Raw genomic sequence first — 12,884 nt, forward strand, 5'->3', positions numbered from 1 at the left:
AGCACTGGTAGTTTTTAAAAGGAGGGCCTCTATCGGGCTCGGTTTTGGGCCCTGGCCCTGGCACAGGCGGTCCGTGTTTTCTTCCGACTGCAGTGACAGCAGGCACATGTATATGCGCGTGCTCACACTTCTCACTAGTGGAGAATTTAGGGCATGAAACTCAGGAGCAGCAACATTGTGGTGGTGTCACCAGGGCTTTAAGTGGAAGCTTTTTCAATATTATATCCAAGCCATAGTTACTGCTTATTTATCCTATGCAACTAACAATCATTGACAAAGCCAATAGTCCTGACTTGTTGTAGGTATGATGTTACTTGCTGTATCATATATCTAGATGCAACAACAGAAACAGCAAAATACAAGTCTGGCGGCACACTATGCTAAGAACAGGTTTTTAGCCTAGGTGTTTTAAGCCACGGCCTTAACTACATTGGCCACGCCCCTTTGAGAGACCCCCCCAGTTTTTTCATCTCACATAAAGCCCTGCAGGTGCGCATCTCAGAATGATGCCCTGGAAACGCCAGACATCCTTAAATTCAAAGCCTCGCTAATTCATAGTCTGTCCATCAGCCTGTCCCTATCCCCTCCACTAAACCAAATCCTCTGTTTGATTTTAACCGCCCCACTCAACCCAACCTTTCTCCCTTCTGCCCCCCTTAACTGTTAACCTGTAAAAATCTCTGACCTGTATGAATCACCCTCCCGCCCCCATCTCATCTGACCATACCGCAGCGCAACCAACCTATGTTATCTGTCCTTACCTAATGTGCCATACCAGCGTCGCACCTGCTCAATAGACGACAGTAACCCTCCTATGAATATTACTGTTACAACAAAACACACCCGTGCCACTCCAGCCAGCCCCTCCCCCCCCATAGGAAATACGTAATATCCACTCAGAGTCCTTATTACAGGATGGGTGAGTATATGTAATATACACTCAGAGTCATTATTACAGGATGGGTGGGTATATGTAATATCCACTCAGAGTCCTTATTACAGGGTGGTGGGTTATATGTAATTTCCAGAGCCCTTACTACAGGATGGGGCTGTATATGTAATATCCACTCAGAGTTCTTATTGCAGGATGGTTGGTTATATGTAATACCCACTCAAGAGTCCTTATTACAGGATGGTTGGGTATATGCAATAGCCACTCAGAGTCCTTATTACAGGATGGGTGGGTATATGTAATATCCACTCAGAGTCCTTATTACAGGATGGTTGGGTATATGCAATAGCCACTCAGAGTCCTTATTACAGGATGGGTGGGTATATGTAATATCCACTCAGAGTCCTTATTACAGGATGGTTGGGTATATGTAATATCCACTCAGAGTCCTTATTACAGGATGGGTGGGTATATGTAATATCCACTCAGAGTCCTTATTACAGGATGGTTGGGTATATGCAATAGCCACTCAGAGTCCTTATTACCGGATGGGGGGTATATGTAATATCCACTCAGAGTCCTTATTACAGGATGGTTGGGTATATGCAATAGCCACTCAGAGTCCTTATTACAGGATGGGTGGGTATATGTAATATCCACTCAGAGTCCTTATTATAGGGTGGGCCAAAATATCTCACCCTCGCTCCCTCCGCTCCGTGTGGCCGTCATGCGCCTTCCCCAAGGAGACCTAAAAATGGCTTCCCTAACTACTTAGCCACTGGTAACCCTGCCCCTCGTCCAACTGGCCAATCCTGTGCCCAGCAAGCCCTGGCCTGCTCCACTCTCTCTAAAACCCTGAGGGGTGGGTGGGGCAAGGTTCCCAAGTCACCTGTTGTCCCAGAGCGTAACTTCATTGAGTGTCATATTCCTCAAGAAAATTGGGGAGTAACTAATCTATTAATGGACCACTGTTGGGCGGACATCTCTATGGATCTTGAACTGCGCCATCATGCCTCCATCTTGTGCACTCTGTCTGACCTGGTGTGTTTCCTGCCAAGCCGAATCGAATCTCGAGCCACCTGAGGGTCTCAACATAATTCCTGTTGTTGCTTCCACTGGCTGAGTTATAAATCCTACTAGAATAGGACCACGCTTAGTTGAAGGAGGCTAATGCCCCTCAACAGTCTGCCCTAGGAGATAAGAGGAGGCTGGACTGCTGTGTGCAGATAAATAAATTGAAGAATCTTAAAACACACTCATTCCCCTAGGACTGATGCCACCGATTTTAACCGACCAGCCTAATTCACTACCCTCCCGCTACACTAGCGCCGTGATATCCCTATGGGATGAATGTTGCGCTTTATAAATAAAGAGAAGATCTATCCCCCCGCCTCCCCAATGGACAAGAGGAGAGCCTCACTTGCCAGAGAACTACTGTGCGCTTAACCTGGACAAGAAAGGCCTTTCCCAGACCCGAGAATGATTTCTGTACCTGTGGAGTGCAAAGAAACACAAAACAATGAAATCCTGGCCAAAACCAGCAGGGGAATTCAAGTCGGTGAAGCTTGCTTGGTGAGCCAGCAGGCATGCTTCATCCACTTACATGCCCACATGCCATTTGGCAAACTGGGCTTGAGTCTAAGGGGTCTATAACAGTGGGCCCGGAGGATGCCGGATCCTCTCCTAAGCCGCCACTCTTCTAGAGGAGCAGCAGCATTTAGACTTCCCTGGGCCACCGCCACGCTTGTCTATGAGCCCAAGAGTAACACCTATGCAAACCCCTTGGCGCATGAGTCTCTCGCGGTCTTGTACACGGTGTGCACCACACCATGCTGTTTTCAGGATTGCTACTTTCCTCTTGCTAGCCTCAGCGGCGCCCCAGCTATTGTGGATAAACCTTTTGAGGGGTCACACTTCTAAATCCCAGTGCAGAGCAGTAGGCCCAGTGGCTGAATGAGGACCCATTGGTAGAGCCGGGAGTCATAAAATCTTGGCCACAAAAAGGCCCATTTTGGAGTAAGGACGGCAAAGTGTGCGGATTCTGAAAATAGACTATTTTATCAGGATTTTTTTTGCGCCTATATTCATGTAGCTTATAGTAACACAACTGAACTGGGCCCCTTTGATTCTCTTTGTAATGGAGAATTTGTTGGGTGGATTTAGGTGTCTGCAAACACCAGGCCCTTTTCAGCACTGAGCAAACACAAGGAGATGATGGACGGAGCGCAGAAACTTTTCAGACACTCACCCCCAGTCACAGATCTGGGTTGAATCCATCATCGTTCTTTAGCTCACTTCGCCCTAGTTGCTGAGCAGAGTAATGTGACCACCATAGTCTTGAAGAGGCTTCATTCTTGCGGCATCAGTGGAATGGAATATTGTTGAAGTGTATACATTGTGACATACATGTGATCGGGAACTTATATGTGAGACTTCTTTGCCCCAACTGAACAGAGACTGTCTATAAGCCGCGAGCAAGTTCCCCTACGCTAAGGAAATCAGAGAGAACACTGACAGCAATTACCGTAAACTTTGCCACTATGCCAAAGGGACCCCAGGCAAATGAAACATGGAGATAGAGTCCTCAAAGTCCTGGGTCCAGGCCTTTGGAACAAATTGGAAAGACAATGAACAAGTCAAACGAGCCATCACAAGTTTAATAAAGACTTGTGGGCCTCGATTCGAGCATCTCTGTAGCCAAGGTTCTTGGATCGGCTCCTGCATTACCAGTCGATGGGGCTAGCCTCAAATATTGCAGGTTAGATGGCTTGCTTCCTGGAGATCCAATGGACACAGCTCACCTTAAGTGTGACCAGGTGGTGTGACTTCCCTCCAGTTTGATTAGAGGGTGGGAGTAGTCTCAAGTAAGATATTTGACGCGCCCACTCTATAACCAATGGGTTTGGCATTCTTCTGATATGACTGATGGTTGGGCTGCCTCCTGGGTAGCCAGATGTGGTCTCGCCTCCCAGTCCGGTTAACAACTATTCCAGCTCTGCATCCATTGGCAATGGGGGGTGTTTCCATGAGGGGAGCACTGATGTAGAGGCTTGGAGGAGGTTTTCACTGACACCAGCCTGGGCACCTACAAGAAATTATGCTCCACTGCCCCTGCACACCTCTTAAAAATACACCTGCAGGATTTATGTGACTTTTGTGAAGCAGGAATATATTTACTTTGACATTATAAGAATGAACAGCAAAAAGGCAGACATCTTTTGGACGAAACTTGCCCTACTGTGGAGATAAATGTAACTTTTTGACTAGTTATGTTATCTTATGTTATAAAATATTTGCTTAGCGCTTACTGTCACCCGAACGAGTATCCAGGCGCTGAGGGATTTTGGTAAGCTTCTAGATGTAGAGATCTGAAAATGTAAGAAGACAGATTTAAAGCAAGGGTCAGAAGTTCTAGTGATAATGCCAAGACTGTGAGAATAAGAGAGTCTTGCGGGATTTTCTAAAAGACAGGCGATTTTAGATCAGCGAGAGATCATTTTGAGCCAAGAATGAAGATCCTCTGTCAGCTCTGGATCACTTAAAAAGATGGAAACCTGAGAAGGACATTTCCTGAGGATCGCAATTGTCAAATGGATTAGAGTGCTTTAAATGCTTCTAGCGTGAAAGGAGGACCAATCCTCTGGAAAGCACAATGAACCATATACAGAGCTTTGAAAGTGATGTGAGCAGGTAACCAGTGCAATGACTTCATGTCTGGCCAAATCTGGCCGCTTCCGAAGAGTGAACATTGCCGGTAAGTCCATCACCTGCTCTAGAAACATTAGGTTAGTACACATGCGTGCAATAAAATGATTACAATAGGTGAAGTAATAAAGAAACACATATCCTTCTAAGGGTAACGTAGTTTTTTCATCTGTATAAAATAATTTGACCTTCAATTTTTAACAAAAAAATCTCAGAAATCAAACAAAATTGGGCGTGAAATGAAACTGCTCACTAATTTACTGTCATTGAAAATTAAAATGTTTACAAATGCTGTGAACTACTTTATACACATGAAATGCCCGATTTGAAAGAAATGTAAGAACAAACGTGTTGGTGCTTTAAGAGTGGGTGGAGCTTTAAAATGGGTGCAGTGTTTTTGTGTGTTTTTAGGCCTTGCCCAGAGCCAGCTTTAGCTGCTTGTTGCAAAAGAGCTTTTGAGTGCAAAACCAATACTTTGAGTTGGTTTTCTGGCCCATTGCTTGTCAGTAGTTGGTTTTCTTGTCAATATTGTTTGTTTTCTTCTAACTTTTTGTCTCCTTGTGTTTTTCCCTCATGTGGAGCCACTCCAGTAAACTCAACCACAAAGGTGTCTCCTGGCCGCAATGTTTCTATGATCTTCCAAACCAGAGCAACAGGTCTCACTCCGATTGCGGGTCTTGCACCGACCATGGAATCTAGGCCCAAGCACAGTGCTTACTTTGTAAGAAATAAGTGCCAGGGCTCTCATCAGGAGGCCACTGCAGCTTGCACCACCCATAGCTCCTGCCACGCTGCCAGTGACAGTAACAACACAACCACTAACCACTACTCTCCAAGTGTGACAATTCGGGCTATTCCAGGCCCCTAAAGTTATAAGAATGGCTTGGGCGGCAGGTAATCGTCATTTTTATTAGGGCTCCCGGTTTTATGGTATTTATATTTTTGTCATTTCCGTCTGTATTTATCCATATTTATTTTTTGCACATTTTACCTGTATTTATCCATATTTATTTTAGATTTTGTGAAAAATATTAAGCTGAAATGTGTATATTTCTGCATTTATTCAACCAGTTAATGTGCACTCGTGCCTGAAAGCTTGACCGGGTTCAATGATATATACACACTCATATGGTAGAATACGCACTTACAAGAAAATATGTACATTTTAGTATCAAGGTTATGAAAATCTACTGCGGTTAGGGCTCTTTACTAAAATCCCTATATTTATTTAGTCCCCCTTGCCTGTCAATTTGCACAGCTATCGGCCTGGCAGACATGATTGATAGCATTCAGAATCACTCAAAAACAACCCAATTTCCGTTTTTATCCACATCTAAAAATAAATACAGACAGGAAAATAAATGTTTTTCTGTCTGTATTTATCTGTAAAAATCAGTAAAAACAGAAAACAGGGAGCCTTATTTTTAATGTATAATGAATGAATAATAAAATGTTATTGTAGTCATCTCTGAATTAGCCAGACAGCGCCACCTGGTGGCAGACTGTCACAAGTGCCAGTGTTGACAATTAAGTGTCCAAACCGAGCACCAGAAACCACTGGCTCAAATTAAGCACTGCCCAAGCATCTATCAACGGCAGTGTAACATGAGAGTGCCACGTCTAAGCACTGTCACTGCTGCAGAGTCTGTCTTCTGAAAGTGAGACCGTGGCCCCTTGGAGTGCAGCATTGTAGATATTTGGTATCATTCTTAATTCGTAACCTGAGAACTGGATCCGACAACAGGATCCCTTCGTACTTTGCTTACCCTCAAACAGTATGCCTCTACCCCTGACTTGCCTGAGTTATGGCTATGAGTGTTTTGGGGACAGAAGAAAAGGGTGCGTGTGGTGGGCAGTTCCGACAGGCTTGCTTAGTGTGTCTGCCTCTGTACAACATTGTACCAGAACAAGACATGGCATGCGGTAGAAAGAACTTTTGCTGAGGAGCACAGCATTGTGGTTGTGGCAGAGACAGTCAATCACAGAACAGAAAGATAAGGAAAGGTGCATGACTCGTGTAGGGGGAGGCTGCAGGTAGGCCGCTAGGTCCTTTAGCTGTGTGAGGGTGATAAGGTGGTTTCCAGGTTTGCCATGAAGGAGTGAGGCTTAAGGATGGGTCCTGATTGACCGCTTTTCAGTTATTAGGTGTGTTGTGAAAGTTTCTGTATGCATTGGGTATGGAGGCTGAGCCGTCTGGCACACATTGTATTGGGTTTGCGGCAGTCACAGAATTGGAGAGTTCGCTTTCCTAGGGCAGCCATTAAGAGGTCTGGTTGTAGGGGTTGGAATTGTGATCCGAGATCTGTTAGGTTTAATGGTCTAGTCTAGGTTTTCTGGTTGATGTATTGCTACGTTGATTTTTGTCCGGGACCTTTAGCTGCCATTGTCACCATTTGAATTATTGGTCACTGTTTAGCGCCATGGGCAGCTATACAGGTGGAGTAATGGCCTTATGGCGAATGCTAATGCCTCAGATCTAAGGTGTACGCTTGCTGTGCAACTGTGGGGTAAGAGTGGCATGTGTTTCGGGCAGTTGTTACTGGGGTTGGCTGAGTGGTCATGGGTAGTCCTTGCCAAGTTTTGTTGGCAGTACATCTAGGTGAGAATGTTTGAGTGCAGTTGTTTGGTTTGGTAGTGTTAAAGAAATGAAGGCAGATTTTCTACAGATGAAATGTTTGTGGGCAAGGGCACCTATAGAGTGGACAGAGTTTGAGCAGTGTAGGTTTGGGCCGGGGGCTTTCAAGCACAATGCTGTTGAGAGAGCGCAAGAAGGTAAACCGAAATGCGGGTGTGAATAGCAAGTTGCGAGGTTTTGGTAGAATTTCTCATGTGAATATTGTACAGGATGACTTCCATTTGTTTTGGTGATGAATACTTTATATTGGAACTTAGGGAGTTTATGGCAAGGACTTTGGGGGTCTAATTTTGGTGCACAAATTTCACATTTGGCAGACTGCTAGAATGGCAGGTTGACTAGCACTGAACACATAAATGCTACATCTTGAAGATTATTAAGGAGTGTTTGGGGGGAAAAAACTTTGAGGGTTCGAGTTTGATGGTGAAAATCACACTGTTGGCAGAGTCCCATCTTGTCTGATGAAGCAGGGAGAGCGCCACCTGCTGGGGCGAGAGAGTTGCAGGCGGGAGCTGTGGCAGACACATTTACACACGGGTGTAAAACATGACTGCCAGCCAGGAACCACCGAAAAGTGTGTAGAGCTTCTACTCTTTGGATGTCCACTGAATCCGCCCCCCTTAGGAAAAGTCATCTGTTTACAGTGCACAGGGCATACTGGACACCAGAAAGACTTTCGATGCTGGGAGGTCGAGAGCTGAAGAAGTACCTTAAGTGCAGCATGGAAAAGGCAGATGATGGTCACATGTCCTGCCAGTGACCCTTCCTCCAGGTCTTTTGGCAAGAAGAGGGTAAGGTGCTCTCTGCAGTAATGGGACAGGGAGTTATGGTGAGCCTTGCACTGGTGATTTTTGGGGTCGCTTCTAAACCTGCGCAAGAAGCAGTCAGCCTTACTTTTTGTGCTAATATTGCTTGCACGCAGGGAGGTCTGTTTGAAATGGGGGCGCCCTAACTCTCTGGTTCTTTGGGATTGGCTAGCATCTACAAAAACAACAGTTGATGGACAGAATGCAGAACAATGTCATACATTCACCCCAGTACAGAGATATGGGCCTAAATCCATCGTTTTTTTGCTCACCATGCCACCCCAGTTTAGACCTGGCCATATGCAAATCAGTCTTGACCCTGTGCCTCATGGGATCAGTCCAGCCCGAATTGCCAAGCCAGGTCCTCCCTGGACCGGAAACAAGCATCCTAGGACCGGTTTTAAGGCTAACATCTACTCAAGGGGCGAATAGTCTAGACCGTAGCAGCTGCCTAACTCAGAGAAGGAGGCATGGGAACAGTGGTTTGAGTCTCGGTACAACATGTCTGCTTATTTGACTTGCGAAAAGAAAATGTCCTATGATTATGCATCTAAGCAATAACCTTTTAAGGGGAGCTCGTACTAGGGCCATCTAAGAATTCCCCAATCTAATAAGGGTACTTTTTGAGACTCTCGAGCCCCATGGAGGAGAGTCGTGTCTTTAGTTCCCTTCGTAGGGAGAGGGGGTAAGTTCTGCCATTGTTTTCTCCTGCCCGAGCTCTTTTCCCCTTTTTATGATTAAAAAAAAGTGTGTTGAGAGCAGGGCTGCTGAGGAGAGAATGTGCTTGATTTGAAATAAATAAACACATATTGATTCCACCTCATGCCTCATTTCCCCCCTCATACACTGCCTTTGTTTTCATCACACGGTTGAGGATTCTTGTAGGTGTGGATTGAAGCACAGCTGTCTGCCAGACCAATCGCTACCAATTTATATCTAAAGTGGGCTATGGTGTGTCCCACAATATTATCCCCTTCTCACCGCATGCCATTGGCCGTTACCCGGCCCTTCCACGGAGTGCTTGCGGCATAAAACGGACTATTTTACATCTCCAAAGTATACTGACTAATCACACATTAACTTTGGCGTTTTTCGCTTCATCAAACTTTTTAAATCGTTTAGTCAGGCCTCAAAATGAAGGCAGGCTTATTGGCTTTGGCAATCAATGCTCCTCTCTGCGTTCTCTCTTTGTCGCCGTTTTCATAGCCTTCCATACCTCCTTATTCCTTCCTTTTCTACCTTGTTTTCTGTTGCTTTGGGTAAAGGTCTAAACATGAAGAGTAAGTTAGGGTCACCAAAAATGAGCTAACCTGCCCCCACCTGCATGGGGAGGACATGCGGCCCAGACTACGGGGCCTACAGACTTTGGAGCCAGGTTCGAGTCCTGGCTTCCCCTCAATAACATCCTGTGATTCTAGGTAAATAGTGTAATCTCCCTATGTCTAAGAAAACAAGTCTAGTGTAATCTGGTGCTCATGAAAAGCGCTCGGATGCCCCCGGGTCAAATTTGCGCTATTTAAAACTGCAAAAAAATGTTGCAATAACAGGAGCAAATGAAGCAATCTCGCGCTGAGGGGCAAGGGGCGTCCGCGTGCCTGAGAAAGCGATGCAGGCTGGGAACGCGGGAACTTCTGAGGAGAGAGGGCGGGGAAGAGCAGGAAAAGCCGAGGGAAGAGGGCGTCAGAAAAGTCAATAATAATAATAATAAAGCGCGATGTGGTGGAAGCTGCTGCTCTGGAGGGGAGGAGAGGGAGGGAAAGCGGGCTCTACTGGGGGGAGAGGCGCCGCAGGAAAGATGCGTAAAGCGAGGACAGCAACGAGTGACGATTCATTTTGCACTGAATTCACCCCTGAGACCCGCGCAGCCTGCTGCCCCCCGCTGGGACACGGGACACACTGTCGGAGGGGCTCACAGACCCTCACTGCACCACAGGGTTTACTGCCCGGGCGAGGTGGAACGGTGCCAAGAACAGGACATAAAATAAGAGGGGAGTCGAAAAAGAATAATCAAAACAACTGGCATTGGACGGGGAATGCCTCGGAAATGTGCATGTTTAGAAGGAGTAAAAGATCTTGGAGCAGGGGCGTAGCTCCCATTGGTGCAGCAGGTGCAGTGGCACCGGTGCCCTGCCTAGAGCGGGCACTGAACCCTCCTTCTTGCTGTATTTTATCATTCAAACAGCAGGTGGGGGTGGGCATTATTTTCCTTTATTGGGGTCCGTGACACACTGGCTCGGCTCATGGGTGGAGGTCTCCCCTTTTACATTAGGTGGGCACGCGCTCTTCGTTGTTTTCACACGTTTCCAATATTGACCAGCCATCTGCCCGTGGTTAGCGTTTAAACATATATACAGCTTGCTTCTTTATTTCACATGCTAGAACATGCTTAAGGCTCCGTGGCACTATGAGCAACGGTTGTTACTACTGCCCAACTCACTGCGCCTATCGCTGGTGAGGATGAAAGGTTGAGCCGAGCTCACCATGGCTCATATCTGTGACCTGCCACTCGGCAGCCGGCACGCCAACCCACCGCGCTGCCTCATTTCTCTCGTCGGTCAACACGGTGTTCTCCAAAGATCACAGGCCACCTGCAGCGCCGCTTTTGCTCCGTTTGTCTCATATAGAGCATCCCTGGAGGAAAAATCGGTCGGACAATTTACAACTGGTTTCAGCTGCAGCATTTATAGGTACATTTGACCATATGCCCGTGCTGCTCGAATTAAAACCCCGACAGACACCACCATGTGCCACAAACAAACTCCAAGGTACTACTGGGACTCCTCCACAGTAGGCGAGCGCTTGCCCCAAACACCCTAAAGCCAGGAAGCAGCTGGGTCCGTTGGAATCCATATGTAACTGGTCGACTAGATGTTCTTTTTTGCCGTTTTTATGTAGCGCAAACTCGACCCGATGGTTTTGGGGCGCTTTACATGAGCACCGGTTACGTTACAAAAAGACACACATGTATAGGAATGGGACGATTAAGTGATTTGCCCAGGATCACAGGTTGTTGAGCCGACGCAAAGACTTGAACTGGGTTCTCCAGGTAAAAAGTGGCAGCTCTGTTCGTTATGCCACATCCTCTCATTTCCAACAGCAAAGATCACCTGAGAGATTAGCCATTCCCCGTGGTGGTCTGATTCTAGGAGGCTTGGCAGACAACCCCGAGTACCACTAAAGCAGAAGGCACCATTGCGGCCATCCAAGAGGTGCCTCTTTCACTACCCATGACTGCCGAAAGCGCCTTGAGGCGGCCCAAGGCTAGTGGTTTATTAAGCAATTAATTCAATGACCATACGGGTCGATGTGGCAGCGCATTAACCCACTGAGTTGTCGCTCTCTTTTATGTTTAGGCGCAAGTTGGTCTCGAAATGCACTGTTCCCATTTAGTGTTTTTTCCACGATTTAAGGGACCTTGCAACACTCCACTTGTCTTAAAATATCTGCGTTTTGTGTTGTTTAAATACAAACTGGTCCTGACATTTATTTTGTCGGAGAGCATCTTTGTACTTGTCAAAGCCGCGATAAGCTTCCCTCACTCCTTTCCACCCAAACCCGTCAACGGCCGCACTGTAGGTGTCCTGTCTATATATAGCTGCGCTCGCCTCGTGCGCGCTCCAGCAGGTGCGTGAACCCACCGAGCCGCCGATTTTGTAATGTTGGTATGAAATAAGTAGTTGGGCAGCTTTTGCACATTTCCACATAAAACGTATCGCCCCCTGCACCCAGCGACTGCTTGTTACCTACATTTATTTAGTATCGCAAAGCGCCCCAAAGGTGCAGTCACACCGCATGTAGGCGCTTTATATAAATTACATACATCGACGGATAAACATGCAAATCTCTATAGTAACTGCGTCAACGCATTCGGCCAAGTAGTTGCTTTATTGGTCCGACACAAGCTGCCTGGAAAGTTGACGCCGCATACAATCTCTTTAGGTTTACTCAGTTTCAAAAGGCGCCTTCGCGACGCTGTACGTATAGGCACTAGGTTTGCATCAAAATACGAGTGCGTTTTTTCTGTACCTTCAGCTATTGCCTCAAAGGGTATATTAGACCGTACTGGAACGAAAGGTACCCACCAGCCGTGTACAGCAAAACTCGTTTTTAGCCCAAATGTGCCTTTGAAAGTACCTCGCGACTTTGCTCTTGAAGATACGCGCCTGCAATGTTCCCAGGCGCGCCCGAGCTGGCGCACGAGACGTATTGGCACAGGATACAGAATGACATCAATTTTTAAAACTTTGCAACAATCGCAGTAAAGCACCGTGATGTACCGGAGCGCGACAAGTGCACTGCACTTCTATTGAGTGTCTAGTGCGGGTGCCCAGAATTCTTTCTGTAAAGTACAAACTCCCCTCGCCGAGAGCCTGCGCGCGGGTGCGCCGCAGTATAGCGCTTACCGTCAGAATCATAGTGCTTCCAGATGTCTAGGAACTGGGAAGCGGTGAGCTCGGCCAGGTGCAGGTAGGGGGGCTGCGACTTCTGCTTCAGGGCCATGGCCAGGCAGGGGTCCTCGGGGGTCTCTGGTACCCAAAGGGTGGCTCCTCGGGGAGGCTCGAGTGGTGCCCAGGTGATGCTCAGATACTCCCGACTGCGCCCCCTCGCTCCGCTCTTCTCTGCAGACTCCTGGCCCCGCTCCACGGCGCGCCCTTTATATACCGCCCCTGGGGGAGGCGGGCGGTTCCGGCCGCGGCCACAAGAGGGCGCCGGCGCTCTGGAAACCCGAGGCTGGGAGGGAGCCCAGATGTGCGAGGGAGGGTCTGAGACCTGTGCATGGGGTCGTGCGAGGAGAAGGGAGGGGCGGGGGCCGAGCCGGGGGCCAGGATGTGGGAGAGTCACTCAG

The 12,884-nt window shown here is 47.4% G+C and overlaps 1 protein-coding gene across 1 annotated transcript in view; it reads right to left on the reverse strand.

Moving 5' to 3' along the window:
• The window catches only part of CALB2 (calbindin 2), a 170,292-nt gene extending 157,613 nt beyond the window's left edge, over window positions 1-12,679 (reverse strand). Inside the window, exon 1 of the mRNA XM_085637894.1 lies at window positions 12,442-12,679. Within this exon, the coding sequence (XP_085494020.1) occupies window positions 12,442-12,538 (97 nt within the window). The 5' untranslated portion in view covers window positions 12,539-12,679. The remainder of the gene's footprint in view (window positions 1-12,441) is intronic.
• Window positions 12,680-12,884: the final 205 nt, after the last annotated feature.

This window comes from Triturus cristatus, chromosome 12 (genome assembly GCF_964204655.1).
Source record: "Triturus cristatus chromosome 12, aTriCri1.1, whole genome shotgun sequence".
Classification (NCBI taxonomy): Eukaryota; Metazoa; Chordata; class Amphibia; order Caudata; family Salamandridae; genus Triturus; species Triturus cristatus.